This window comes from Balaenoptera musculus, chromosome 20 (genome assembly GCF_009873245.2).
Source record: "Balaenoptera musculus isolate JJ_BM4_2016_0621 chromosome 20, mBalMus1.pri.v3, whole genome shotgun sequence".
In the NCBI taxonomy this organism is placed as follows: domain Eukaryota; kingdom Metazoa; phylum Chordata; class Mammalia; order Artiodactyla; family Balaenopteridae; genus Balaenoptera; species Balaenoptera musculus.
Window position 1 is genome coordinate 24,237,214 of NC_045804.1, and position 26,600 is coordinate 24,263,813.

A 26,600-nucleotide genomic window follows, 5' to 3' on the forward strand; every position below is an offset into this window, starting at 1 on the left:
CTCAAGGTCAGGGAGCATAACCACTTATTACCAAGTGATTATTAAGTGCAAACCTTAGAGCAGTTTTGAATGCTGTCAGTCTGACTCCTAAGTAGATGCTCTTGTCCACTCTGCCTGTAACAGGTACAGTAGGACTGACTCCCTCCAAAAAAACAAAGCAGCTTCTTTCCCCACCCCCACCTTAGGAAGGAGACCAGCACTGTGTTCTGCCCCACCAACTTTCGTGTTTCTGGCCCATGGAAGGCCATTTTACCCCAGGCCTTTGGCCTGCTGCCTGCAGAGCCAGACCCTGAGCACAGAAGACACATCAGTGCCCAGTGGTTGGAGAGCATTGAGTAGAAGAGAAGTGAGGGTCACCATGGTGGCCCTCAGAATGAGGTACCAGGCCCTGCTCCTCCCCTTGGTTTCTCAGACCCCACACAAGCCCCCCCAGGAGGGATCATGGCTGAAATTGAGTTTCTTGCCAGTCCCGGTGAAAAGACGAGAGGAGTAAGAGCCAGATGTAAGTGATTCAGTAAAACAAAGGATCGTGGGGGCTCTTGGATCTGGCTTGCCTGCCCCAGTGAGTTCTGAGCTCCTGGAGGCTGCGGGCTTAGCAATTCTTGAATCCCTCCCAGACGAGCCTAGCACTCTGTCCACAGCAGCCAGTCAGTACTTGTGAATTAAATCTGGGGCCCAGGGTGGGAGCTCAGAGCTGTGGAGCCAGATCCCCTGACTCTGAATCGCAGCCCCACTCTGCTAGCTTTGTGACTTTGAGCATGCCACTTAACCTCTCTGAGCCTCACCTATAAAGAGGGAGCAGGGCCAAGGGCTTTGCACTTGATCTAATGCTCTGCTGCTCCCGTTTTGATAATCTTAACCCAATTTTGAACAAGGGGCCCCACGTTTTCATTTTGCACAAATTATGTAGCCATTCCTCAGTGGGAGTAATATTATCTACCTCAGAACATTGATGCAAGGATTAAATGAAATAATCTGTCTAAAGTGCTTAGCACATAACGAGTGCGCAAGGGAACAACTGTCTATTGTCCCTTGCTATTAGATCATCCCCCGCGCCGATGTGTGATAAAGGGTTGAATGAATGAGAGTCTGGGGAGCATGTGGAAGCGAAGGTGCCAGGCTGAGGGTGCTGTACAGGAAGTGGGAGCATTTTTGTGCCCCACATTGTGGAGCAGTCGTTCCCACGGCAGCCGGTGATTCGTGCTGGGGTCCGGGCCTGGCCGCCACGCCCGGCAAAAAGTCCACTTGGTGAGACCTAAGGACGCGGGCTCCATTCTTTATTACGAGGCGTGGTCTTGGCCCCACTGAAGTCGTCAGTCTCCATTTCCAGTAGCTGCAAACAGTCTGCGGAGGCCGACGAGCAGCACCTGCGCGGGCCTCGGGGCGGAGTCTCAACCTTCCTTCCTTCCCGGGGTGGGTCCTGGCGTGGCAGCCCCACCCCGCTTACGTCAGGGGGCGAGGCCCAGCGCCGTCAACGCGGGGCGGGGCGCACGCGCCGGCCCGCCCGAGGCGGGGGTGTTGCTCAGAGAAAAGGGTTGGTGCTGGCCTGCGGGGGTTGGTTGAGCAGCCCGGCGGAGCCTGAGGTGGGCAGCAGTGGCTGCGGCAGGCTCCCGGGGGACGGCGGCGTGAAGGGGCGGGCTTGGGGGAAGACGCTGACCGAGGCGGGGAGGGTCACGCCGGCCGGCACGCTGCTAAGCGGGAGGGGCAGGGAGGCGCTGTAGGTCATGGAGCCGCCGACCGGCCCACCGGCCGCCAGGCCCAGCGCCGGCGACCCGGTGCGCATCTGGTTCAGGGTCGGCCTGCCCTGGTCGCCCCCGCCGAACGGGTTGGTGGGGGATGGAGTGCTGAAACCTGCGGAACGAGATTGGGTTGGGGGACTTGGAGCGGGCCAGGGGCACAGAGCCCTAAGTGGGGAAGGGGCAAGGTGGCAAGATCTGGGGTCTTAGAAATACGGAAGAGCTAAGATTTTAGGGCAGGGTCTGGGCTCTGAAGGAAGAGACGGAGAGAGAGCAGGGGACTCCAGTGTTGAGACCCAGCAGGGACGAGGTGGTGTCCTACCTGTTAGGAAGGGGTTCCGGGTCTTTGCCGCCTGGGGCGCCTTGACTAATGAGTCAAGGTTGACCAAGGAGGAGGCCGAGGGGCCCAGGAAGGACTCAGGGGTCCGGCGCGCTGGGGTGTCCTTGCTGGGCTGGGTTAGTGCTTCCCCCAGCACATCCAGGTCAAAGGCATCTGGCTCCTTTGTGCCATTTTGCTTAGAACTGGGGTCGAGGTCTCCAAACAGGTCCAGCTCTGGAATAGAAATGATAGAGCTCACTGGTAGGGAGAGTGAGTGGTCTCTCTGTGAGGGGAAGAAGGCAGAGGCCAGCTCTGGGTGGGCCCCTCTTTCCCCAGAGCTGCACATTCCCTGACTCCTGCTTACCCACAGGACTGCTGGGCTTCCCAGAGGGCAGGGCCTGGGCACACTCTAGCCCCTCCTTGGTCTCTGTGGATACTGGAGGCTTGGCGAATGGGTCAAAGGTCGAGGTACCATCTAGCACTAGCCAAGGAGGAAAAGGGAGATGAGATGGGTTGGCAAAAGGGCAGGCACTGGGCTGATCCCTTTCCAGACAAGCTGCCCTCTTAACACAGGATCTCTTGCCCCTTGGCACTGGAGGGAAGGGGACCGAGCAGTCCTCCAGCCCCTCACCCACACCCCCTGGCCCTCCACTTACCAGGTGTGTTGGAGGTCTCCACCGAGGCCCCCCAGGGCTCGGCCCCAGTGTTGGGGAGTTTGTGGTGGGGGGAGGTCTGTGCCCAGGAGTCTGTGGGGGGTGGTCCAGCAGGTGGCGCTGGGGTCCGGCCCCAGGGCTCAGAGGAGGAGAACATAGGGGGCAAGTTCCAGGGTTGGCTTTGGGACAGGATGCTTCCTGAGCGGACTGGAGACCAGGGGTCTGCCGAAGGCCCCCAGGACGAGCCACTGGGCTCTGTGTTGGGCCTGAGACCTGAAATGGGGACAGCACAGATGTGACCCCAGGCCCACTCAAACCCCCAGTCCAGGGCCTTCCCAGTTACCCAGACCAATTTGGGAGGCCAAGGGACCCATTTCACAGATGGGATGCTGACTCAGGACTACCCAGCAAGCTGGAGCCCATATTCAGCAAGTTATTCCAGGATTCTGGACCCCCCAGGCATAGGCAGCTCAGGCCACATTCCCAGTCAGGGACAGGCTGGGCCAGGAAACCCAGGGTGACCAGAAGCAACAAGAGAACGTTTCTGAGTTTCCCATGAGCTGAGTTCCTCAGATATGCCCCCTCCCTCACTACAACCCCAAGACACAGAGGAAACTGAGGCTCAGAGAGGTGCAGTGCTTGCCCAGTGGCCCTCAGCTGCGGGGAGGCGATGCCAGCAAGTGGCTGGGAAGGAAGGGGCTCTCTGGGGCCAGCCTGGGAGCCCCTTGCAGCCCTGCATGCCCACCTGGGATGTCCCATGGGTCCGCAGAACAGTGTGTGGAGGGCAGGGCCGGGGCTGGTGCGAAGATGTCCACCAAGTCCAGGATGGAGGACTGTTGGGGGCAGAGGCAACCATGCTCAGGAGAGGGTGGGACCTGGAGGAAGGGCGGGCCCTGACCTGTCATCCTCGCTCCAGCTCATTCTCTCCTTTATTCATTCCACAAACATCTATTAATGGTTCCTCGCCTCTGCACAGTGCTTTCCAGTTTATAAAATGTTTCCTCATCTGTTTAGTGTCTGATCTTCATAACAACCTGTGCTGTGGGTAGGGAAGATGGTGGAGTGCCCATTTTACAGATGTGCCAGCTGTAGCCCAGAGAGGGGAATCAAATTGCATAAAGCCACATAGCCAGGGAGAGGCAGAGCTGGGATAGAAGGCAGGCCTGCCCGACCCTTTCCTCAGCTGTCCTGCCCCTCAGCCCATCAGTGGTAAGACACATTTTATGATGAGCCTACTTCTGTAAGTCAGTGTCCAAGAAAAATTGGCCACAGTGAACATTGGCGGAAAGGGTACAGAGACAACCCAGGGATAGCATGGACGGCTTTGGAAGGTCGCCTTGCTACCAACAGCTACCCACTCCTGCCTCTTGGAAAGTGTGTGTATGAGCCCAAGATGTTTTCAGCACCATATGCCTGAGGCCACCCCCAGTCTTGATCCATAGTATCATATGATCCTAGAATGTCAGAGCCAGAACTGTCCAACAAGCCCACTGTACGGAGGAGGAAACTGAGGCCAAGACAATGACAATGAGGCCAAGTCATAAAGTAAGTGGCAGCAAATCCAGAATCCCAATCCAGGAATCTCAGGTCAGGATTCTTTGCATCCCACTTTGCCACCAGTTCAGTCATCAGCCCATGCATGACGGGACTTGGGTCTGCTAAACCCCCTCCACTCCTATTTTCATTGAATTAACACTACTTAGTGCTTACTAGATACCAAGCACTGTTCTACACTGTTTACAGATATTTAACGCGACTCATTTCCCAGGCTCTGCCAGCCCACAGCCCCCAGTCCCCTCTACCTGGCTGGTTTTCAGCTTCTCATCCTCTGTCTCTTCTCTTTCGGGCTCTCTGTCCCGACGGCGGTGGGGTCCGGCCCCAGCACCATTGGCCACAGGGGAGTCATCTCCCCGCCAGGACCTCACCTCCTGCAGAAGGCACAGGAGTGAGGAGAGCATGAGCAGCCCAGGCTGGACTTGAGGGGACCTTGGCTGGAGTCAAGAAGAGTGTAGGGTGGGGGGGCGCCGAGAGGTCAGGGGCAGCAGGACCACCACGGGGAGGGGGAAGAGCCTGGTTAGTGCCCGCGTAGCACCTCCACCAGCACCAGCACCAGCACCAGCACAGGAGGCTTGGCCACTACCTTCTCCTGCTCCTGCCGGCTCAGGTGCAGGGCCAGCTGCAGCTGCAGGTCCTCGTCCCTGTGGGAGGCTGGGGGGACCGGCTGCGAGGGAGGAAGAGAGGGGTGAACTTGGCCCAGCGCGCCCACTCCTGGGCCGAGGGGCAGCATCGCCCTGTGCCGGTAAGGGCAGTGGAGAGAGAAATGCCCGCCCTGAGTGGGTGTGGGCAGCCTGCCCCCAGACAGCAGTATGGGTGTGGTCTTCTCCCTGCCCGGATCTGGATCTGAGATGCAGTTTAAAAATCAAGAAGATTCATGCTTCTCTTCTGGGTCCCCTGAGTGCTCTCCAAGCCCTGCTGTGCGAGGCCAGCTGTGTCCTGCCAGGTCTGCCTGGATCCACAGAGGCGATGGCAGAGAGGAGGCTATCGGGGAGGCTGTGGCAGGGGCCCCCCATAAGGACAGCTGATGGGGGGGCAGCATATTTCTGTGTCTCCAAGGAAGGTGTCTGTCAGCACACTCACCCCTTCCCCTCCATGAGGCGATAGCAGCCCCGTGAGACAAACAGTACTGCCCACCTACCACACACACACTACCCCTTCCAGGCCCAGCTAGAGAGGACTGGGGGTGGGGAGTCAGACCCCAATCCCAGTAACCCAACCCAAGGCACACAGGCGCTGTGCTGTCCTTGGGAGCAGGACTAGGGCTTTGGGGACCAGAGTAGGGGAGCCTGAGAATCAGAGGTGCGGGGCATGCAGGCACCCATCCCTCCTCCCGTCCCCTCCGCCCCCCAGCTGCCCCAGGAGGGGCCTTACCTTCTCAGCCTCCTCGCGGCTCATGGCCAGGGCCAGCTGCAGCTGCAGCTCCTCTTCTCCTGACGTCTGGGGCCGGGCCTGCTCTAGGTCGGAGGTGTAGCGGGGGGATGAGGAGGAGGCTGCAACGACCAACCATCCGTCGTGGCTTCCGTAACCGCACAGGTACCCACAGGCTCCCCCGCCCCCCTCTTGCCAGGAAGCTAAGGCTCAGAGAGGGAAACTGAGGGGGAAGGGAACAACTGGCAGTCGTGGGCCCCGGAGGACCAGGCAGTGTGCTTGGCACTTTCTGTAAGGTCTCCATTCCACCCCGATAAAAGAGTCCAATCCCTCCTTTACAGACTCGCAACAGCTCTGAGGGGTGCCTGGCTAGGGTCCTGCAGCAAGACTTGAACCCAGGTCCCCTGACTCAAGTTCCTGGACTCTTACAGCTGCGCCCCATCCAGCTTGGGGTCAAGTGCAGTGGGAGGGTGAGAGGTTCCAGTCAGTCAAGGTCACAGCTCTCCAAGCTCTCAGCATACTGTCAAGGAGGGCCATCCTGAGTGCCCCTCAGATCAGGAAAGTGCCTCCCTTCGAGAGTAGGAGAGTTGAGAATGCTCTGCAGCCGCCCCCATTTTCAAGGGCAGTGCCCTCGAGTTGGGGGGATCAAGGAGAATGCCGCTGAGCAGCACCACGTGCTGTGTGTCTGTGCACAGGGCCGAGGTCTCATTTAATTCTCAAATTGGACAACTGAGGCAAATAAGATTATGCCTACTTTACAGACGAGGAAACTGAGGTCCAGAGAGCTGGTTGTCTAGATCACATGGCTTGGAAGGGGCAGAATAAGGACTGCTACTCCAGAGCCTATGCTTCCGCCACCACGCCCCTACCAGACAGCGAATTAACAATAACAAACCTATAATAACATCATTGTTCGCACCTACTTGTCGGGCACCTACTATGTGCGGGCCTTGGGCCTCGCATGTCGCCCTCTTTATCTCACGGAATCCTCAGACATCCCTCTAAGGTGGGGATTCTTATCCACAGCTGGGGTCACAGAGCCAGGGTCAGAACTCGGGCTGCCTCCCTGTCCCCAGCCACGCCCTGGGCTCACTCACAGTTGTAGGAGGACGGGGAACCGCGGGCACGGCTGAAGCCCAGCTGCCCGCTGCCGATGCCCGTGCCCTCCAACGCCATGCGCTCCTTGGTCTTGAGGGCGTGGGTCCGCTCCTGCCGGAGGCGCTCCTCATCCTTGAGCAGGGCCATCACCTGCTTGACCTTCTCGCGCACGTTGACACCCTGGTCCTTGCCATCGCGGTCGATGTACTGGAAGTCCTTGAGCGTCTGGATGGTGTAGAGGTTCTCCCGGCACTGGTGGGCCACCCGCTCGGAACCTGTCTTGAGCAGGTAGTCCAGCAGCGTCAGCGCCTTGTACACGTGCCGCCAGTTCTTGCCACTGTCATTGAGCCGCCGCCACAGCATGCCCATGACCTCGGCAAAGGCCACCGTGTTGAAGGTCAGATCGGCAATCTCCGACATGAGCGAGCTGGGCGGGCCCCACGGGTCATTGCTAGTGGCCTCGCGCACCTTGATCTCCGCTTCCGAGTAGTTGTGCACGATGTTCTTCACCTGGCGCCGCAGCGCTGATGTCGTCATGGCTGGGGACTTGGAGATGGGCGGCCCCCGCCCTAGCCGAAGGTGGAGGGCCGAGGAGGGCCACCGTCGAGAGGTCACGGTCTCCAAGGGTGGGCCGCCGTGCTCTCAGCAGGGCGGCTGTGTCCTTGGCTTCCACATGGGTCTGAGGAAGAGAGGGCCTGGAACTTAGGGGCAATGGGCCACCTTGCTGGCCACTCAGCCAGCGACTAAAGCCCTGGCCAGGGTGTCCCTGCTGCCAGGAACAGCCTTCGGCAGGCACTTATTTTTATTTTTCTTATTTTACTTATTATTCAGCAGGTACTTCTAACTTTGCATGCTCATTAATCTTTACAATCACACCTACAAAGACATTATTATTATTACCTCCGTTCGAAGATGGGGAGAGTTTGAGAGAAAGATTAAACGACTTGTCCAAGATCACAGAGCTGGTGAATGCGGAACCAGGATTAACCCAGGCAGACATGCTCCACAGTCTTTGCTCTTAGTTAGGGACACGAAAGTGACCCCCCAGGAATGCCTACTTGTCTTGCTCCTACTTCACTACCTCTGTTTCTGCCTTAAGACCTATCCTTTCCAGCTTCTCCATCCTCACTTTGCTCTCTTCTTATACTGTTAATTTTTGTAGCTTGATTCATTCAACACCAGTTTCCTGGGGACTTCTCTGAGCCAGACACTGTGGCAAGCATGGAGTACAAGCCTTGGCCCCCTTGTACAAGCCACACATCCCCTTGAGAGGGTACAGGCACTCACAGGCCAGCATGGGGGTGTAGAGGAGCACAGGAGTACCCAAGCTAGGGAAATCAGGAGCGCCTTCCCAGAGGAGGTGATGGCTGAGCTGATCCGAGATTCGAAGCCAAGAGTGAGGAGGAGTGAGGCAGCAAGACAAGGAAGGAGCATCTGGGGGAGGCTGCCTCCCAAAGAGGACCCATTGTACACACCAGAGCACTGAGGCCAGAGAGGGGTATGGCGTGCCCACAGTCACACAGCATGTAGGTGGCAGAGCTGGGACTAACCCCTAGGTGTCCAGAATACAAATCCAATTCATTCATCTGATTGCTTTATTGCCTCAGTCCCACCTTCTCAGCCAGAATGAAAACTCCCTGAGGGCAAGGCCAGCCTGGGCTCCCCAAACCCCCAAGGCCCTGGGCACGTGGTAGACCTCTGATCTCCCAGCTGAGGGAAGATTAGGGCCAGCCCACTGCCCTCCCCACAGCCTCAAGACCAGGCCATCCGCTAAAAGCAAACCCAGGCCCAAGACAGAGAAAGGTTCTCCCAGGGCCCTACCAGAAACCAAAACCCAAATCCCCCTGCCACCACCATTCCTCTGGTGTGGAGACACACACACACACACACACACTCACTAGCTGGACCTGGCCTCCACCCAAACCACCCCCGCAACACCAATGATGGAGCTCTGCCCTAGGACTCAGCAGGAGTCAGAAGGAGCCTGTCGACCCCTGCCCGCCATCTCAACTCCCCCTCCAGCCAGCCCTGCTAACCTGGGCTCAGTTCAAAGCCTTGGCAGTTTTCATCAGGGCCCTCGTGCCTGGGAGAGCTTGGACCCAGAGGGTAGGACCTTGTGGGGGCACAGACGAGATGGAGAGTGCTGGCTGAAAGCGGGCTTACCTTCCCTCTGCTGCCTTTCTGTCCCAGCAGTGGTGGGCCTTCTGTGGGATGCCACAGCCAACACTTGTTTAACGCCTGCCCTCCCCATCACTAGTGACTCAGACCTGTCTTTACCTCCCCAGCCTGTGGGCTGGCGGGTGGCAAGAGTCAAGGTGAGAAATAATGGTGCCCTAGAGCCCACCGAGCGCAAGCCCTTCCCAGGACTGGCCACTGAAACCAGCAGAACCAGTCAGGCATCCTGACTCCAGCAGGAGCCCTACCAGGGCCGCCCTGGCCCTCCTGACAGGCCTGGCATAGTGGAAGGGGGCCCTCAGTGTGGGCCCTGAGGCTCTGCTTGAACTTTCTCCTAGAAGCTGGAAATGGAGGAGGTTTCTCCACACACCTCTGACTGAGCTGAGGGAAGGGAGGGGTCAGAGACACCGGGAGGCCCCGCCCCCACTGAAGTGTAAGGGGACAAGGTGGGGAGGAAGAGAGGGCAGGGTAAGGCCAAGGGAGCACCGAGGGGAGGGAGAAGGAGAGGAAGGAACACGGGAGGGGGTGGCCGGGAGAGCTGCCAGCGGTGTTACAAGCAAAGGGTTTTATCGAACACAATATGCCCAGAAATAAAAGGGAGTGAAACAGAAACCCAGCAGCCGATAAGGTGGCAGTGGCAGCAGCGGCAGCTGGGCAGCCGGGTATGGAATTACTGCAGTGACCTTGAGCCAGACCCTGTCAGCTGGAGGGAAGGACACTGAGAAGGCCAGGCCGAGAGGCCAATTCAGAGATGGGGAGAGGGTGGGGGAGGCGGGAGGCAGGAGGGTACGGGCTGGGGGATGGGGCGGGGCAGGCCCCGGGGGCAAGAGCATCAGCTCTCTCCTGTGTACGGGGTACCAAGAAGAACTTCACAAGGCACGGGAGCCTGCTATTCTCAGGGCCCACAGCACTGGCGGATCTGTCAGGACTAAGGAAGCAGATGGTGTTCCCAGAGTGCGGATTCAGGGAGATGGGAGGAGCCCAGACATGCTGAGTCATGTGCATGAGTTTACCCCCCACGGGCCCGCACCCCTCTTACCCAGAGACTGTGTGCGCCCCGACGGGCCCGCACCCCTCTTACCCAGAGACTGTGTGTGCCCCCACGGGCCTGCACCCCTCTTACCCAGAGACTGTGTGTGCCCCATGGGCCCGCACCCCTCTTACCCAGAGACTGTGTGCGCCCCCATAGGCCCGCACCCCTCTTACCCAGAGACTGTGTGTGCCCCATGGGCCCGCACCCCTCTTACCCAGAGACTGTGTGCGCCCCCATAGGCCCGCACCCCTCTTACCCAGAGACTGTGTGCGGCCCCATGGGCCCGCACCCCTCTTACCCAGAGACTGTGTGCGCCCCCATGGGCCCGCACCCCTCTTACCCAGAGACTGTGTGCGCCCCCACGGGCCCGCACCCCTCTTACCCAGAGACTGGGTGTCCCCCACGGGCCCGCACCCCTCTTACCCAGAGACTGTGTGCGCCCCCATGGGCCCGCACCCCTCTTACCCAGAGACTGGGTGTCCCCCACGGGCCCGCACCCCTCTTACCCAGAGACTGTGTGCGCCCCCACGGGCCCGCACCCCTCTTACCCAGAGACTGTGTGCGCCCCCACGGGCCCGCACCCCTCTTACCCAGAGACTGGGTGTCCCCCACGGGCCCGCACCCCTCTTACCCAGAGACTGTGTGTGCCCCCATGGGCCCGCCCCCCTCTTACCCAGAGACTGTGTGTGCCCCCATGGGCCCGCACTCCTCTTACCCAGAGACTGTGTGTGCCCCCATGGGCCCGCACCCCTCCCATCCTCTGCTAAGGCGGCTCTAGTGCCAGGCCCTTCCCCCCAATCAGGTCCAGCTCGGGCAGTGGGGGGAGTGGCAGTGCCCTAACTCTTGCTGCAGGAGGGACAAGAGGAGTGAGCCCTAGCTCTAAGCTTAAGTCAGCCCAAAGGTAGATGTGTCTTGGGGGCACTGGAGTTGGGTGGGGGCTGTCCTGAGGCTAGAGGTGCAACAGGGGCTGAGGAGGAGTGGGCAGGAGTCTGTGCGGAATGCCACCAAAGATGCTAGTCCCAAGGATGGGGAGCGAGCCCCAGGAGGCCCCGTTCTTGGGGGCTGTAGGGAAGGAGGGGCGGCAGGCAAGATGCCTCCAGGTTCCTCTGTGACCCTGCCCTCCTCGTCCTTCTCCCGGGGACCTGGAAGGGAGACTAAGCCCCAAGCCTTTCATGCCAGGCACCACCGCTGATGATGGGAGCTTACCTCTGGTGCAGGCTCCCTTGGCCCCAGCCCTGGGACCACGAGCAGCCTCTGCAGTGACCCTCCAACCTGCGCAGCAGGGGGATGGCACAGCCTCGGGAGTACCCCCAGAGCCATCCACCACGGACGCTCGTCCTGGAGACCCACCCTCTCCCAGGAGGCACAGACCCCTCGGAAGGGTGGCTCAGGGTCCCCAGAATGGGCGGCTGCTCTGCCTCCTGCCTGCTTGTCTTCTGGACGCCAGGCAGCACTCAGGAGGAAAGTTGCTCAGCTGGCCAGGCAGGTCTGCCTCAGCAGTAACAGGACACAGGAGGAAGTGCAGGGCATGTTAACCCCTTCCTACTGGCCAGGCAGGCAGCACCTTCGGAGGTGGGAGGCCTGCCTGCTGGCTGTCCCCGGGAGGTGCAGATCTGGAGCCAGTGCTGGTGACTCACTCCCACTCTGCGGTGAGTTAACCCTTCCTCTGCCTCCTCAGGGGAAATGAAGGGTGGGGAGGGGAGGCTCCAACACCCACCCCACCCCTATATTCCTCCTCTGGGCCAAGACCACCATTCCCTGGGGTTGGTCCTTTGGTGGAGTACTGCCTTGTGTGGGTTTCCATCTGGTCCCCTTGGCAACTCTGAAGGGGGCATCAGGACTTCAGGCACAGCGCCCTCTCTGAGTCTCTGACACGGGATCGGATCGGAGTGCCCTGCTCTCTCCAAACCTCCTCCCGTGTCTCAACTGGAGGATGCTTGAGGCCCATGAGGTCCTTATCAGAAGCACCAAATGCAAAACCAAGTGGATAGGAGACTGTAGCCACTCTTCAGGTCTCCCCCTCTCCCTTCTGCTGCATCAGCATTTAAGGCCAATAAGCCCACCGTTAGCAAAGTTGTTCTTCAAACTCTGGGAGCCTGGGGCCCACTCTGCACAGGAAGCCTGGCCCAGAATGATTATTACTGACAGAGAAGAATTTATGGTGCTGAGCCTGAGCTGACAGCATGTTTCTTTGCAAGAGTCATCTCTCATCCACTTCATATTTCTCTGAGCAAGGGAGGGAGCAGAAAGTCCAGAGGCTGTTTTTAAGGTAGAAAAAATGGCTCAAAGAGGCCAGGTGGCTTGGCATGGGGAGGGGGATAAGCAGGCTAGAATCCAGAATAATCTCTGGCTGATGACAAAGGGATCTGGCCTTTAGGGTTTAAGGGTGTGGGAGCATGGTCCTCAGGGACTGGGACGAGGCCCTTGGGCCCAGTGGCAGTGTGAGGACCTCAGGGACCCAGGTCCCATGGTGTCTAGTTCTCCTCCTAGTCACATACTTTGTCATTCTTGGTGATGACACTTTGGGAAGACCTGGCTCCAGGAAGATGACCCCAAAAGTGTGGGTCAACAAAGGCCAGAGGCAGGGCCTACGAGGGGTGATGCTCTCCATCCTGTCACCTGATTCATTCCTTGTCCTGCTACCAATTTGCTCTTCCACTCCTCATCCCACACATCACCTCCCCAGCTGTGTTTCTCTCTCCTCCTGTTGGATGGCTCCAGGAATGGGGAGGAGGGGAATCCAAGGGCAGGTGGGACATGGGATGACCAGGAGCTGACTTCATCAAGATCTGACATTCAAGACATGGAGGCATAAGGGAAGTGGTAGGAACCTAAAGGTTCTTTATTGATTTGTTTGTTAAGCAGTTTCCCAGAAGGCAGCTCAGGCATGCAAGTCAGGTGCAGAGACGCAAAGGCTCCTTGACATTCTCTTTGGGGCTGAGCTCATCAGCCAGGACCAGCAGGTCGGTCACCAGGGCATCCAGCAGCCCATAGACCTGGAAGGATGGGATGAACATCACAGGCAAAGGTTCACTCTCTGGAAAGCACCTGCACAAGGGAGCAACCCCCATGCTGCGAGATGGATGGACACATCTACACAAGAGGGACAGCTGGAGCGGGGAGACAACTAAAGTTGTGTAGATAAAACTAAACTTTCTGTAGGACTTCGGTTTTTGCAAATAGATTTTTTTTTTTTTTTTTTTTTTTTTGCTGCATTGGGTCTTCGTTGCTGCACGTGGGCTTTCCCTAGTTGCGGCAAGCAGGGGCTACTCTTCGTTGCAGTGCATGGGCTTCTCGTTGTGGTGGCTTCTCTTGTTGCAGAGCACGGGCTCTAGGCACACAGGCTTCAGTAGGTGCAGCACACGGGCTCAGTAGTTGCAGCATGCGGGCCCTAGAGCGTGCGGGCTTCAGTAGTTGCGGCACGTGGGCTCAGTAGTTGTGGCTCGCGGGCTGCAGAGTGCAGGCTCAGTAGTGTGGCACACGGGCTTAGTTGCTTCGCGGCATGTGGGATCTTCCCAGACCAGGGATCGAACCTGTGTCCCCTGCATTAGCAGGTGGATTCTTAACCACTGTGCCACCAGGGAAGTCCCAGTTTTATTTTTTGAACCAGTCTGGGGTGGTAATCCTGCACTGCCCCTTGGACATATGGGGACATCAGAGCCTACAGTGGTTAAAGGGGCAATTCCAGGGAGGCCCAGGGAGCAGTGCCCATTTAGTCCCTTGGGGTGACCCAATTCTACCCTGGTCTCCTGGAGACCAACTTTCCTTCCAGTAAGATCACAGATCCACGTACTGAAATGTCTCCAAGACTGTACCCTGTGGTGGAGCTGGACCACACAAGCCTCAGCAAGTTGATTCTTAATTTCAAAGAGCCAAGCAAGAGACTACCCCACGGGTCCTCAGAGCCCTATGATTACTTTCTAGACCCCATGGAAATCCACAAATCTCAGTCATGTCACCAACAGCAAATGGAGCTTCTGATTAAATGTGATCTGAATGTTAGCGCAATGCACAATACAATCTCGGCTACCCAGCTGTCCACACCAGAGGAAGACAAAGCATTGCCATTAGACTCCTTGACACATCAAACATGGCTTTGTGGATCTCCCCTCCAAAACCAACAACAATGACAAAGAACAGAACACAACACAAAGGTGAATCCCTAAGGACCTACTGCTTAAGAACACATTTTATAAAGTCTCTCCAGCGTTTCAAAACCCTTACACTTGCTGGAAATTCACTCTACATGGTGCTCACCCAAGGAACACATCTGCCAAGACACACCTAACACAGAGAAGAAGTGGGAGCAGCAGAAAGGAAAAGGCTTCTGCTCTGTCCCCTCTAGAATCTATTTCAAAATGGCAGCCAGAGTGATCTTCTAAAGCATGAGTCGGACCATATCACTCCTCAATTCAAAACACTGTGTCCTCACAATGGCCTACAAAGCCCCACATGACCCGCTCCCTCTTGGTGGACCCTCTGCCCTTCTGTCCTCCTGGCCCACTCCCTCTTCTGCCCACAGCACTCTTCCTAGATGTCAACGTGGCCACACTTCACTTCCCTTCAACTCTTTGTTTGATGTCACCTTCCAATGAGGCCCACCTACCCCCACCCGGGGCTTCCCCATCCCCCAGCCCTGGTCTCTCTCTTTTTCCCATAGTGCTCATCACCTAACATACCAGAGGTGTTACTTATTCATGAGGTCTGTCTTGAACACTAGGATGCCCTTCACAAGGGCAGCTCTGCTTCCATCACAGTGCAGTAGGCACTTATGGTTTGTGGGATAAACAGAATGAATGAGGGAGCCAGGGAGTGGAGGAAGGTATGCAGGGCAGGTGTGAGTGAGGGGAGGGCTGAGTGCCAGGCTCTTGCCCTCACCTCAGTATGCAGCCTCTGGGTGTATTTCTCCATGACCAGGGGATCTATGGGTTCCTGAGACAGGATGATGCTGTCAGGGGCAGGGTCTTCCAAGGAAAGCCTGTCCCGACTTGTAGATTTCATCGGTTTCTTGTCATCCTTTGCTTTGTGCTTCTTGCTGTTTAAACGGTCCTGCTTGGAGAGACAGAGACATGCCCAGCCTTCAGTAGCTCCTGAGGGAGGTCCAGGACTTTCTCAAGAGCAGCTTAGCGGGGAGCAGGGGCATCACGCTGGAGTGACTGCCCACCTTCCGCAGCCCCTCCTATCCCTTCCCCAGCCCATGCCCCCAGGCCCAGACGACGTGCTACCTGCCTCTTTCCCAGGTGGCAGCTTGGCTCCTTTTTTATCATCTTTGTCTTTGATTCCCAACTGCTTCTTTTCTTGAGATGGCCCTTTCCGGTCCTCCTTCCCCACTCTCCCGGAAGTCACCTTCACTTCTGTGACAGGCGGTGATTTTCGATCTGAGGGAGGTGAACGGAAGACAAATGGCCTGTGGCCTAGCTGCCCCCACAGGCAGGAACTGGGAGAGCAATGGGCCCTGGGCCAGCAGTGCTCTAGCTATTTGAGAGAATCCCCACAGACTGGGAGCAAGGCCCTGTTTCAGGTGCATGACCTGTGGAACAGGACTGTAGGGCAGGGGTGAGAGGCCCAGGCTCTAGTCCCAGCTCCACCATTTCCCCACATATGGGATGGCAAGTCATCTTGCCTCTCTGGGACTCCACCTGTAAAACGTGGGGACTGAACTAAGGTGATTGTTAAGGTTGTTTCTAGGTCCCAAATTCTGGCAGCAGATAAAAAGGTAGCAAGAGGCCTACCCCATGGACCAACCTAACAGAGGTTCCACCAGAAGCGTACAAATGGCTGAGGCGCCACTGCCGCCCGGGCAGAGGGATGAGAAAGACTACGCGGAGGTGTGGCTGCACAGTGTCTGACCTTGCTCTTCTGGCGTGTGCAAGTAGACGGCCTCCTTCTCAGGCAGGCCCAGCAGAGCCCTCAGCCACAGGGAATGGCTCACCAGGCTGTCAATCACATCTCGCCACAGTTGCAAACTAGAGAGCAAGATATATTGGAGAAAAGCCATCGTCCCTCATTTGCCCTTGAACCTGTAGAGGCTTGGTCCTTCCCTTTCAAGACACTGGTGCCAGGAACTGCCACAGAAGCACCATGCCTCTGTCCAGCCAGCACCCTCACTGGCACCCATGCAAGTGCTGGGTTGGGGATCTGGCTTCCCTCGGGTGGTAGCCAAGAAAAAGTGGCCCAAGGATAAGGTTAGATCAGTCTTGAACTAACTCCATCTTGAAACCATGGCTAGAACTGGATCCAGTCCCACTGGAGGGGCTAGACTTGCAAAAGATTTCCAGGACAAGGCTCCTGGGGATGTGTTCTGAGGGCCTTGCAAAAGACCCCCCAAGCCTATCCAAGCGAGTTGCAAGCAGGCGATGGGAAGACTGGCAACCAAGTGAGGCTTTTCATGGAATAGGTCCTCTTCTCACTGCCTTCTGCTATCTCCTCTGCTCTCAATGAGCATTCCTCCGCTCAGTGAGAAGGAACAAGGAAAGAAGGGGGAAAAGGTCTAGGCGCTTACTCTGCTGTGACTCCTCCCCAGAGGGCAGCTGGCATAGGGAGAGCAGCTGTAGGGGCTGCTGCGGCAGCTGCCAGGCCATAGAGTGTGTGCAGCACCTTTCAGCAACCTGATCTCAAAGAGAGCTCAGCCCCCTTGAGTCCTGGGACTGCTTGCCCAGAACCCCTGGCCACACGCCGCAAAGGGGAAGGGATGGGAGCAGCTCTCCTGGTGGCGGTACCTACCACATCTGGTACAGGAAGTCGGACTGCAACGGCCGCGGTTCCTGGCACAGCTCCAGGGCCGCTTTGTTGAGCCTGATTAGGGCATCTTCTCTCTGGTTCTCCTCAGGGAGTGCCATCACTACCTGGCCGGTCAGAGGAACCATGGGCAACCGTTCTGCCCAGGACACCAGGGGCTCCTGTGTCCTCTACTAACAGGTGTGGTAAGGGCAGGTGGCCAGGAGGGGATACAACCATGGAGAGTCTGTCTGGGTGCCTTCTGTGGGAGCCTGGGCCCTCCCTCAGAAATCTGTACCCATGAACCCCTTTCCAAGGTTTGCCAGGGTCAGAGAAGGAGCCCCTCCTGCACCACAGTGGCCTAGGCACCCAAGATAAAGAGAGATGACCAAGAGATTGCTTTCTCCGGGCCCTCAGAAAGTTGTTTCTCTGGCCCTGGGGGTGGGAGGGGCTGCTGGGGCAGCTCAGGTCAGAAGCACTGGCACCTGTCTATGCCTGGGCCCTTCTCCACCAACACCCCCAGGGCTGGGGAGGCACCTTTCTGAAGTCCTCCAGGCAGAGGTTCCACTCTGGTGGGGGAAGGCCGTCCAGCTCCTGGGAGCTCCTGACACTCTCCAGGTCTGGGCTCCCCTCCACCAGGATCTCCTCCATGATGCTCCTCCGCTGAGAGCCCGGACCACTCTTCTGGGACCCAACAGGATCTCGGGAGTCCCTGAGGGCCTCACTCTCCTGCCGGGGCGGTCGGGGGTCCAACGCTGGGCTCTTAAGGTGCGCAGAAGACTCGACCTTCATCGAGGCCTCCTCCCAGTAGGCTGACGGGGCCGCAGCAGCCTGGGCCCTGGGACTGAGGTGCTCCTCCTCGCCCGGCCTGGCCTCCTCAGCCTTGGGGGGCAGGATGGTGTACTGGCACCACAGTCTGTGCAGGTTTTGCACCACTTGGTGCTGGTAATGCAGCTGCAGCAGAGGCAAGGGAAGACACGTGATGGGGAGGCTGCAACATGGGGGACCCAGAGCCCGAGCCAGCCTGCTCCAGCTCCCCGTTCCCTCGAGAGCGCCGATGGCGGAGGCAAGAGGAGGCTGGCAGGAGCTGCTGGGCCCAGAGGGGCTCCCCACTCCCCTTTCCACCTAAGCATCTCCAACGTAAAGCTGTTTATACATTTGGGCTTCCGAGGAAGATTGAGTTTGAATTAAGACGTTTTTGAAGCTCTGTTATCACCAAGCATCCACTTACACTAGCTAAGTTATCTTGGGCAAATGACTTAAGCTCCCTGGACCTCAGTTTCTCCCATATAAAATGAGGATATAAATAGTATCCATCTCACAGGACTGCTGCGGAGAAACTGAGTTACTCATGGGAGATGCTAGGAACAGGTCCTGGCACATCAAAGGGTTTGCGATTACTTTCTCCCAGGGCACGCACTGGGCCTGTACCCGAGGATTCCCATGGTGGAACAAGTCCTCCTCGGTGAGATAGGCGTCCACAGGTGACTGTGCACGCTCCGGGGTCAGGATCCCCCTCAGCAGCTCCTGTAGCATGCTCTCCACGACGGTGACTGCCTCGTGGGAAGCCAGCTTGTTCTGAGGAAGGGAAGGTGGCATAAGCGGCAGCTCAGGCTTCCAAAACCCATGTTACATCCTTGGGGCCGCACGGTTTGGGCCCTGTTGAGAATGTGGCTTGGCCACATGGTCAGTGTCACAGAAATAGTAGAGGGGCATCTTGTGAGAAAGGCTGGTCCTATAGTCAGCAAGTAAAGCAGACATTACATTTGTCAAAATCACCTTTGTTCACCAAGGGCTGAGCCCCAGCTGAAGTAGCTGGCTTGTGTCTGGGGGCCACGATGAATAAAAAAGCACAGCTTTCTCCAGAATCCCACAAAGCACAGCACCAGATGGCCAGGCTATGAGATGGACTGGGGCCGGCAGATTCCCAGTTCCCACCTCATACTCACTCCTGGGTGCCGGCCCCACTAGTTAAATTGTTCTCTCTGGTTTTGCCTGGTTTTGAAGTCATGCCAGCTAAATGCAATTCCACTGGATAGTACCAGACAACAGTGAACAGATACAGTACCGCTGCAGAGGGTCATTCGTTGTGTTTGTACTCAGATAAGTACTTCCATGCAGTCTGCATCTTAAGGCCCAGTCTCATTTCTTTCTAATGCAGTGGGGCCGAGCATGGTGAAGCTCAAAGCCACCCCTTCTCTTGCCTGCCTGCCCATCTTTTATATCACAAAGCCCCGAGCAGCGTGTTTTGAGCAAGAGTGTGTTTTTGAAAAATTCACCTCTCGGGCTGGGAGAGACAAGATCCCTGCAGGCAGTGCCAGGTTAACCTATCTAGTGTCCACAGGGGCCAAGATCCTGGGTCCCTTACCTCCAATAACTTCCTCTCATCCCTAAAAATGTCCTGGGTCAGGGAGACTGCATGGAGATTGACCTGCAGGAGAGCACCTCCTAATAGGGTGGGGTGGGTTCCAAACTCCCAACACTCCCTGAAGATCCCAGCATTCAAAGACTTAAAGAAGAAGGTAAAGTTTCTGGTTTCTCCAGGCAGAATCACACCTGAGAGGGACAGAGAAAGAGGTTTTCACCAAGTAGAAGCCACTGAGCCCCAAGCCTGCATGTATAAAGCTAACTAAGCCCTGGTTAGGGTGACCAACTGTCCCAGCTTGCGCAGGACTGAGGGCTTTCTTGGGATGTGGGACTTTCAGTGCTAAAACCGGGAATGTCCCGGGCAAGAGGGGCAGGTGGTCGTCCCAGCCTCAGGCCTGTGCGTATGGGTAACTGAACATCTAGAATGCTTCTGCTCCCCGCTGTGTTCTGCTTCCCCCAGGTGGCTCACTCCCCTGTGTTCTCAAGCGTTCCACCGTTCCCCCAGCTGCCAGGAACAGTTAGGAGACAACACACTTCCCAGGATGGGCGGGACAGGCGGGAAGAGGGGCTCACACTTGCAGGGGCTGGGCATTAGCTAGACTTTGGCTGCAGGAGGGGTGAGTGGGGCAGCTTCTCCCAGGTACCTTCCCGATTGTTGAAGTAAAACCGCTGCATCCTATTCCTCTTCAGGTCTTGGAAAGAGTCCAGCTGGGACCTCCGCCGCCAGTCATACCAAATGGCCACTGTGCCATTATTGACCACGGTCAGTTCTGAAGATGCTTTCTCCCCTTCTAGAGTTTCAAAGGTCAAGCGGACAGCAATTCCAACGTGTCTCTGGGGAGAGAAGAGGCGTGAGAGATATCTCTGTGGGAGGTCCTGGCCTAGGGTGACCAACTCAGCCTGGTTTGCCGGGACTTTTCCGGGTTTGGCACTGGAAGTCTCCTGGGCCTGGCCACTCTCAAACAGATAGGTATCATACCCCAAAAGTGGCTGTCCCTGCCGTCAGCAGTAAGGAGAGGAGATAAAACAGATTTTTAAAAACATTTCTGCTCCTTAGCATCTGAAGAATATTTTAGAACCTTCTTAAAGCCATACCTGTTGGAGAAGGTCTGCTTATTTACATGTTTGGGACTAGGTACAAACTGGGTGGCTTGTGACACTCTCTTTTCGGCCTTGTGACACTCTCTTTTCAGCCTTGTGACTTTATTCTGGCTCAAGTTAGCATTGCTGTTACCATTTTCAGACATATACTGAAAGCATGACCAGATAAAAAGTCAAATAGGAGACCGTGCAGGCTCCTTGTGACTGCCACAGTCACCCTGGGACTGCCCCACGAGGGAGGCCCTTCCAGCAGGTGGGTGAGGGTGAAGGCAGTTTTACCTTGTCCTCTGGGTTACTGCCTCGGATCCAGCAAGCTGGCTTCCCACAGAACAGCAGAGAAGGGCCAAGAATAGGCATAGGGACCACATCAGGGTAATTGGCCAATAAGTCTCTGTAAGAAAAAGCAATGACTTATTTTCCCAGAGTCTGCCACAGTCTTGCCACATGGAGCCCACGGAAATGGCTGCCAGAAAATCTGGAGATGTGCCCGGCTCTGCCCTCCAGTGGAGCATCATCGGCTCCATCCTGCTCCGGTCCTGTAGTGGGAGGTTCTTGGACATAAAGAGGCTCTTCACGCAGAGCCACTCAGCCCTGGGAGAGTCTGGAGGGGCCCCATTTATGAGCAAAGGAATGTCTAGGAAATCTCCACTAGGAGTTGGTTGCTGGAAGAGAACAGATGGCAATAGTAAAGCGAGCACAGGTGTTCCTTCGAATGGGCTAGAGGAGGGGGTGACAGCCACTAGCGAGAGGCTGGGATGGAGGCACCCTGATTTCAGGGAGGGAGGCTTGCCCTACAATACTTGAAGGTGCTGGGGAAGCCACACTCCCCAACCGCTCTCCCTAGGGCCCCGGCCCAACTCACAAGTGCACTGTGTCTTCAGAGGAGCTTTCCTGGCTCCTTTCAAACACTGAATAGTCTTCCACCGTAACAGTGGAGAAAGGCCGCCCTTTGCCCACCACCTCCAGGCCATCAATATCCTCAGAGAGACAGAGAAAGGAAAGGTTAGCTAACTGAAGACAGGCACCACCCTGAGGGGCCTCAGACTAGGCACAGACTACCAACCTGCTGGCTAAAATCCAGCTCTGCCATGATGCTCTGCAGTTCCTTGCGTCGGTAGGTCAGAAACAGACTCCGATCCCAGGTGTAGCGGTACCAAGCATCCTTCTGGGCTGGCAATCCTAGAGCAGGGTCCAAGGACCCTCAGCACAGGCTGCTGCCACGCCCCCTTCCCCAACCGCTTTCAAGGGCTCTGAGAGTGCCCATCCCAACACCGTTTCTGAAAGAGCTGAAAACACAGCTTCCCTGTGAGCTGGGCTCCCCTCCTCCTGGTCCCACACCTACTGCCTGAGCAGCCCTGCACAGGACTCCTGCAAAATTAGCCTCCAAACCGTCAAACCTTTGGATTATAATAAAAGTAACAATAGCAGCTACCTTGTATTGAGTGTTTAAACCAGAACCTCTTAATACACATCATGTCTCATTTAACCCTCTCACAACCCCATGAGTATTTTACAGATAGGGAAACTGAGGACCAGAGAGGTTAAATAACTCGCTGGTGTTCACAATCTCAACACAGCTGGGATCTGAACCCAGACAGTCTGGCAGCCTTTAAAGCAGTGCTGCCCATTAGAAATATGATGCACACCACAAATGCAAGCCATGTATATGTAATTTAAAATTTTCCAGATGCCACGTCTAAAAAGGTAAAAAAAACCAGATGGAATTAATTTTAATAATATAGTTTAACCCAATATATTAAAAATCTTATCTCAACACGTAATCAATACAAAAATTATTAATAAAATCTATTTTTTCGAACTGATCTTCGAAACCCGGTGCAATGCTTACACTTACAGCACATCTCAGTTCAGACCAGCCACTTTCCAGGTGCTCAGCAGCCACGGTGGCTCTGCTGCAGTAAGGACAGCACCGCCCTAGAGCCCAGGCTTCTGCCTGCTCCTCCCACCACGGCTACCGCGGTCTTACTGAAGAGAGGACTGAACCTCCACACCAGAGCCCTGATCTTTCACCCCTAGCCAGTCACATTTACAGCCCGCTCCTTACCCATCTCCACCTGGATGGAGCGGGGCTTCCCGATGTGAGTGATGGGTTCCACGAGGCCACGCTGAGTTTTTGTCTTCGTCATTACCAGACCCATCATTTCATCTCCCAAGTATTCCAGTCGACTCCAGAACCCAGTGGTCAATTCACAGCCCTGGTGATGGAGGCCAGATGAGTCAGACCACCTGAGCACCTTGGAGAGAGGCTGGTGGGGAGCCTGGGAAGACAAGAGCTCCACAGACTACAGATGCTCCCTCTGGGGGATTCGCACTGCCCTGCCTGAGAGCAGGAGAGAAGCACCCACTTTCTTATTTTCAGGCTGCCCTGTTGTACATTTACCTGGCTCCAGCCAGGGCGGGTTGTTCCAGGTACTGACATACCAGAATACAACATGGCACCCTGGGGCGACTGAAAGCTGGAGCCTCAGCTTTTAGGAGACAACACTAAGACGAAGACTATTCTAATAACTTAGTGCCTGTGGTATCTTTCTCCTCAAACTGACTAACAGTGACCACCACAGGCCGAATTACTTACCTGGCCAGTCCCTGAACGATCAGTAATACGACCAATAATAGAATTTAGTAAAGACCTTGAGGGCTTACCAATGCTCTGAACTGGATAGATTTTTTTTTGTCCCCAGCTGTCCAGAGCCCTCCCACAGGGTACCTGGGAATGCTGTCCTTACCTTCCCATCAGGCCGTGTTGGCAGTGTTCGGTCAAGGAGCTCCCGTTCCTCCTGGATCTTTCTGTAGGTCTCCCCCGTGTGCATCAGCAGCTCGCCGACTGGCTTCTTCAGCCGTTCTAGCAAGAGAGCCAAGAATGCAGTCCTGCCACCAAATCAGAACAGGGGCCCGAGCTCTCTGCACTGATCAGCTCCAGTCACTGGGCTGATTTCACGACCCACTAAGAGCAAGAAGCACTTGGGAGTACTCAGCACAAACGTGATCAGCCTGAATCCAGGTTCTGGAGGTGGAGGGAGAGAAAAAACACAGCAGCAGAGCCTTGATGCCATATGAGGCCAGGCAGGAGCCCTGTCCGCTCTGCTCACCACTGAGGGTTTCCTGCTGCTTCTTCCGAAGGGCTATGTTGCGCTGCCAGTTTTTCAGAAAGTTGTGCTGAAGAGGTGGGGCCCAGGGAGGATGTGCCTTCTCTTCTTTTGGGGCTTCCTGCTTCGGCTCTTCTTTAGCTGAGATGAGGGTCATCAGACAGGGTGGGGTGTGTATCAGCTCAGCCAGCTGGAAAGAGCAACGTGAGTGTGGAGGGCAGGGGAAGGCGTTGAACCGGGGCAGAGCAGACTTCTCCAGGCCTAAATCCCTGCTGTCCTCCCGCTCTGCTGAGTCCCTCCTTTCCAGGACCCCAAGGTAGCAAGTGACAGAAAGCAAATCGCAGAACAAGGGGGGCTTGGAAGCTGCTGTCAGTCCCCTCTCGCCTAGAATGGGAACGCTTGTTCTAAGATTGTGGTCAACGTCCTTTAATGTGTCTGTCCTCCTTACAGCTGGTGTTGACACCCTCACCTGCTGCATGACTGAGCCATTTTTATTGGACCCCAGGCCTCTTAGCACCTGACCAATCAGAGATTCTTTGCCTGGAACCAGAGAATTAAAGAAACTGAAAGACAGACAGACTCTCCATGTGGCCCTCGGAGCTGTGGGGAGCCACCTTCCTCCACCATGTGGACTGAGGAGGAGAGCAGGCCAGTCTTTCGAGAAGGGGAGATAAAGCTGGGGCGCAGAGGAGCAGAGGGCAGTGAGGGAGCGTGGGCTCAGTCTGACGGGAGCCAGACGCACTCTCGCCTTTGGGTTCCTCAAGGCACTTCTGTCTCCTTATAGTGAATTCCTGACTTCAGCTGAAGCTAGCCTATGTTGGCTGCATTATTTGGGGGGAAGGGTCACTTATCACCTCAGATTCTGGGGCCCAGAGCCTGGACTCTCTCTGTAACTCCAGTCCTGCTGGACTCTGCCAGGTGGTTAAGACCGCAATGACATCAGTGACTTCTCTCCCCCAGGCAGCTCTGTACAAACGAACCTGGGTGTTCCCTCGAGCAACTGCAATTCTCTTAAAGTCCTGGAGACTCCCCAAGATGTGGTGGGGCAGGATCTGGTCACTGCCATGGAGGATGTCACCCGGCCCTGGGGGTAAAAAGAAGAGGGGGGAAGGTAAGCTATAGCCAGCTGGTATAAACGATTCAAGAGGCTACTCTCTGATGAGGACCCGGCATTCTCTCCAGGATGACCCATGAATTCAGATGCCAGGGCCAAGGCTGGGCATACCAGAGTAGTCCAGGGGCTTCGTGGCTGCATCTGGAGTAGCAGGATGTGCTACTAAGTGGCAGACCTTCTTCCTATGATCCTTGGGTTTGAGTTTACGGATGATAAGTTTCTGGGTAATTACAGGTTTATCTTCTGTTTCAATAAGGTGAGGAATATGTTGCTAAAAAGAAATAAAACGAGGAGATTCCACATGAGATCAGGAGGAGGAAAAACACCACCCTTCTCCTCTGTCCTAATTCTTGGTGGAATTCCTGAAGGCGGACAAATCTGTTTCTCTAGATCTCTAGATCTGTCCATATGTTCTGTCGAGGAAATGCCTGTGTAACAGCTATGAGGCTTAGTAACATCCTGGAAAAAAAAAATAACATCTCATGCCTCCAGATAGTTCAGGTGAGAAGTGGCTGACTCTCCCGGGGAAAGCAGGGGGTTATCCACATCTGTAACTTTGCTTCTTAAACTCATTTTCCCTTATGTGAAATGGGGATGGCAGCACTTGCCTCTATGGGAAGCAAATTACTTCATTCTCTCTTCCCTGTGGTTCTATATGAATCTTAGAAATATTAAACAAACAACATGGTAAATTCCTTTAGATGCAAAAGTGAACAGATTTATGTTTGATGGATTTTTCCATGGAATTAGACACTCTCTCTGAGTAGGGAGGCAGTGGACATGGTTGAAGTTCTAGACAGCCCAGGTGGCAAGGAGAAGTTCCTGCAGGAAGGGATCCCTGGACTTCATCCTTACCTTCCTCAAGTCTTCCTTCTTAATGGCTAAGGCAAGAATGTCATCTCCTTGTAGGACATTGCTAACAGGTTCAGGTTCTTCCTGAATGGGGGGTGTGTGCTGTTCAGGTACCTTTGCCCGCTTCTTTTCTGAAGAGGAGCAGAAAGTTCAAGTGCTTAAAAATAGATATATATTAGACTTCATGGTGGGGGTGTAAAGCTAGCCACCTGGATGGACAGCAGAGGCTGCCAAGGTGGCCTGGGCAGTACTTTGCTGGGGTGACAGGAGTTCTCTCTTGTAGGTCCCCCCCGCCACCACAGTGACCGAGGCTTCTGTAGCTGGAACTGAGAACCGAAAACGTTCCATTCCAGGCTGTGCTATTTATAAGCTGGACAACCTTGGGCACGTCACTTAACCTCTCTTGGTCTCAGTCCTCTCTTTTGTAAAAAGAGGAAGCTGGACTAAACCAGTGGTTCCCAAATATTAGTCAGGTGTCTGTCTCAGAATCTCCTGGGGGTTTTACAAATACAGCTTCCTGGCTCCTGTGCTTTTAAACTCCCTAGGTGGCTCTGATGCACAGTGCTTTGGGACAACTGGATGAGATGCTTTCTTAGCCTCTGATCCATTCTTCTGGGTGAAGGCATTGAGTTTCCTAAGACACTGATGAAAATTCATATGCTCTGGGGAAAGCAGAACGTTTACCACTGACCATTTACTTCACATTCTTCATTTAACAAATACTGTTTAAGCATCTTCTACATGTCAGGCACCGTGCTAGGTTTTGAGGATACAAGGCAAAGTCTTAGGCTTCAAAGAGCACATGCCCATGGGAGACAAGACTGTCAAACAGACTGAAGTAGGGTGACTATGGGAGCATCCAGGGGACCCCAGTCTGGTGTGTGGGGTGGTCAGGGAGGGCTTCCTAAGGAGGTAATTAGACTGAGAGCTGAAGGATGAAGAGAGACAACGGAAAGAGAATGGAGAACAGGAATTCCAAAGGGCATAGCATGAAGAGGCCTAGAGGCAAGAGAGAATGGAGCACCTGCCTGGAACTCAAAGCATGTGTTTTTAAATAGCTGGAGGGCAGCGAGGTGGGAGGTAGGAAGCAGCGTCTGGAGAGAAAAGTAGGAGCCGTATCACTAAGAGCTTAGTGAGCCGTGTAAAGGACTTCAGTTTTTAGCCTGTGGACCATGACATGGCAAAGAACGGATTAGGGGGTGCAAGACTGAGCACAAGATTATTTAGGAGTCTACTGCGGTGGTGAGGTGGCTGGCGGAAGCAGCTCATGGGCCTGGAGGAAAGTGGAGCCATCTGAGCCTGTATCTTCCATGCGCCATGCCAGAGCACGGTACGGAGAGCGCATGGGGCGGAAGCAAGCTTCTCCCCAACGAGGACACATTCCCTGCCTTCCTTCCACAGAG

At 55.6% G+C, this 26,600-nt stretch overlaps 2 protein-coding genes and 1 long non-coding RNA gene across 8 annotated transcripts in view; 1 reads left to right on the forward strand and 2 right to left on the reverse strand.

Annotated features, from left to right (window-relative positions):
* EPN3 (epsin 3) lies at positions 1 to 11,382 on the reverse strand. Of its 3 annotated transcripts, none has more exons than XM_036838016.1 (10): positions 11,146 to 11,382; positions 6,731 to 7,410; positions 5,637 to 5,755; positions 4,849 to 4,929; positions 4,511 to 4,636; positions 3,454 to 3,541; positions 2,712 to 2,981; positions 2,420 to 2,536; positions 2,059 to 2,289; positions 1 to 1,851 (listed from the first exon to the last, which is right to left on the reverse strand). In XM_036838016.1, the coding sequence occupies exons 2-10, from the start codon at positions 7,266 to 7,268 to the stop codon at positions 1,523 to 1,525; spliced, it is 1,899 nt and encodes a 632-aa protein (XP_036693911.1). In that variant the 5' UTR covers positions 7,269 to 7,410; positions 11,146 to 11,382; the 3' UTR covers positions 1 to 1,522. The 3 variants fall into 3 exon arrangements, with proteins under 3 accessions (XP_036693911.1, XP_036693910.1, XP_036693912.1); XM_036838015.1 differs by having other exon boundaries at positions 3,454 to 3,583; XM_036838017.1 differs by lacking the exon at positions 4,849 to 4,929 and having other exon boundaries at positions 1,270 to 1,851.
* LOC118887282 lies at positions 10,780 to 13,091 on the forward strand. Its single transcript, XR_005017951.1, has 3 exons — positions 10,780 to 10,840; positions 11,497 to 11,588; positions 12,802 to 13,091. It is a non-coding gene; the product is annotated as an uncharacterized LOC118887282 (long non-coding RNA).
* LOC118887279 (MYCBP associated protein) overlaps positions 12,800 to 26,600 on the reverse strand; it is a 17,975-nt gene continuing 4,174 nt past the window's right edge. For 2 of the 4 annotated variants that reach the window (XM_036838013.1, XM_036838011.1), the window contains exons 2-19: positions 25,201 to 25,328; positions 24,457 to 24,616; positions 24,212 to 24,315; positions 23,235 to 23,421; positions 22,872 to 22,987; positions 22,190 to 22,340; positions 21,188 to 21,303; positions 20,987 to 21,102; positions 20,404 to 20,515; positions 19,668 to 19,857; positions 19,025 to 19,212; positions 18,088 to 18,234; positions 17,194 to 17,610; positions 16,663 to 16,784; positions 15,790 to 15,905; positions 15,169 to 15,317; positions 14,818 to 14,988; positions 12,800 to 12,935 (exon numbers count right to left, since the gene is read on the reverse strand). In XM_036838013.1, coding sequence (XP_036693908.1) covers positions 12,834 to 12,935; positions 14,818 to 14,988; positions 15,169 to 15,317; positions 15,790 to 15,905; positions 16,663 to 16,784; positions 17,194 to 17,610; positions 18,088 to 18,234; positions 19,025 to 19,212; positions 19,668 to 19,857; positions 20,404 to 20,515; positions 20,987 to 21,102; positions 21,188 to 21,303; positions 22,190 to 22,340; positions 22,872 to 22,987; positions 23,235 to 23,421; positions 24,212 to 24,315; positions 24,457 to 24,616; positions 25,201 to 25,328 — 2,792 coding nt within the window. In that variant the 3' untranslated portion in view covers positions 12,800 to 12,833. Of the gene's footprint in view, positions 12,936 to 14,817; positions 14,992 to 15,164; positions 15,318 to 15,789; positions 15,906 to 16,662; positions 16,785 to 17,193; positions 17,611 to 18,087; positions 18,235 to 19,024; positions 19,213 to 19,667; positions 19,858 to 20,403; positions 20,516 to 20,986; positions 21,103 to 21,187; positions 21,304 to 22,189; positions 22,341 to 22,871; positions 22,988 to 23,234; positions 23,422 to 24,211; positions 24,316 to 24,456; positions 24,617 to 25,200; positions 25,329 to 26,600 lie in introns of those variants that run through there. The other 2 variants (XM_036838012.1, XM_036838014.1) reach the window with 2 other exon arrangements.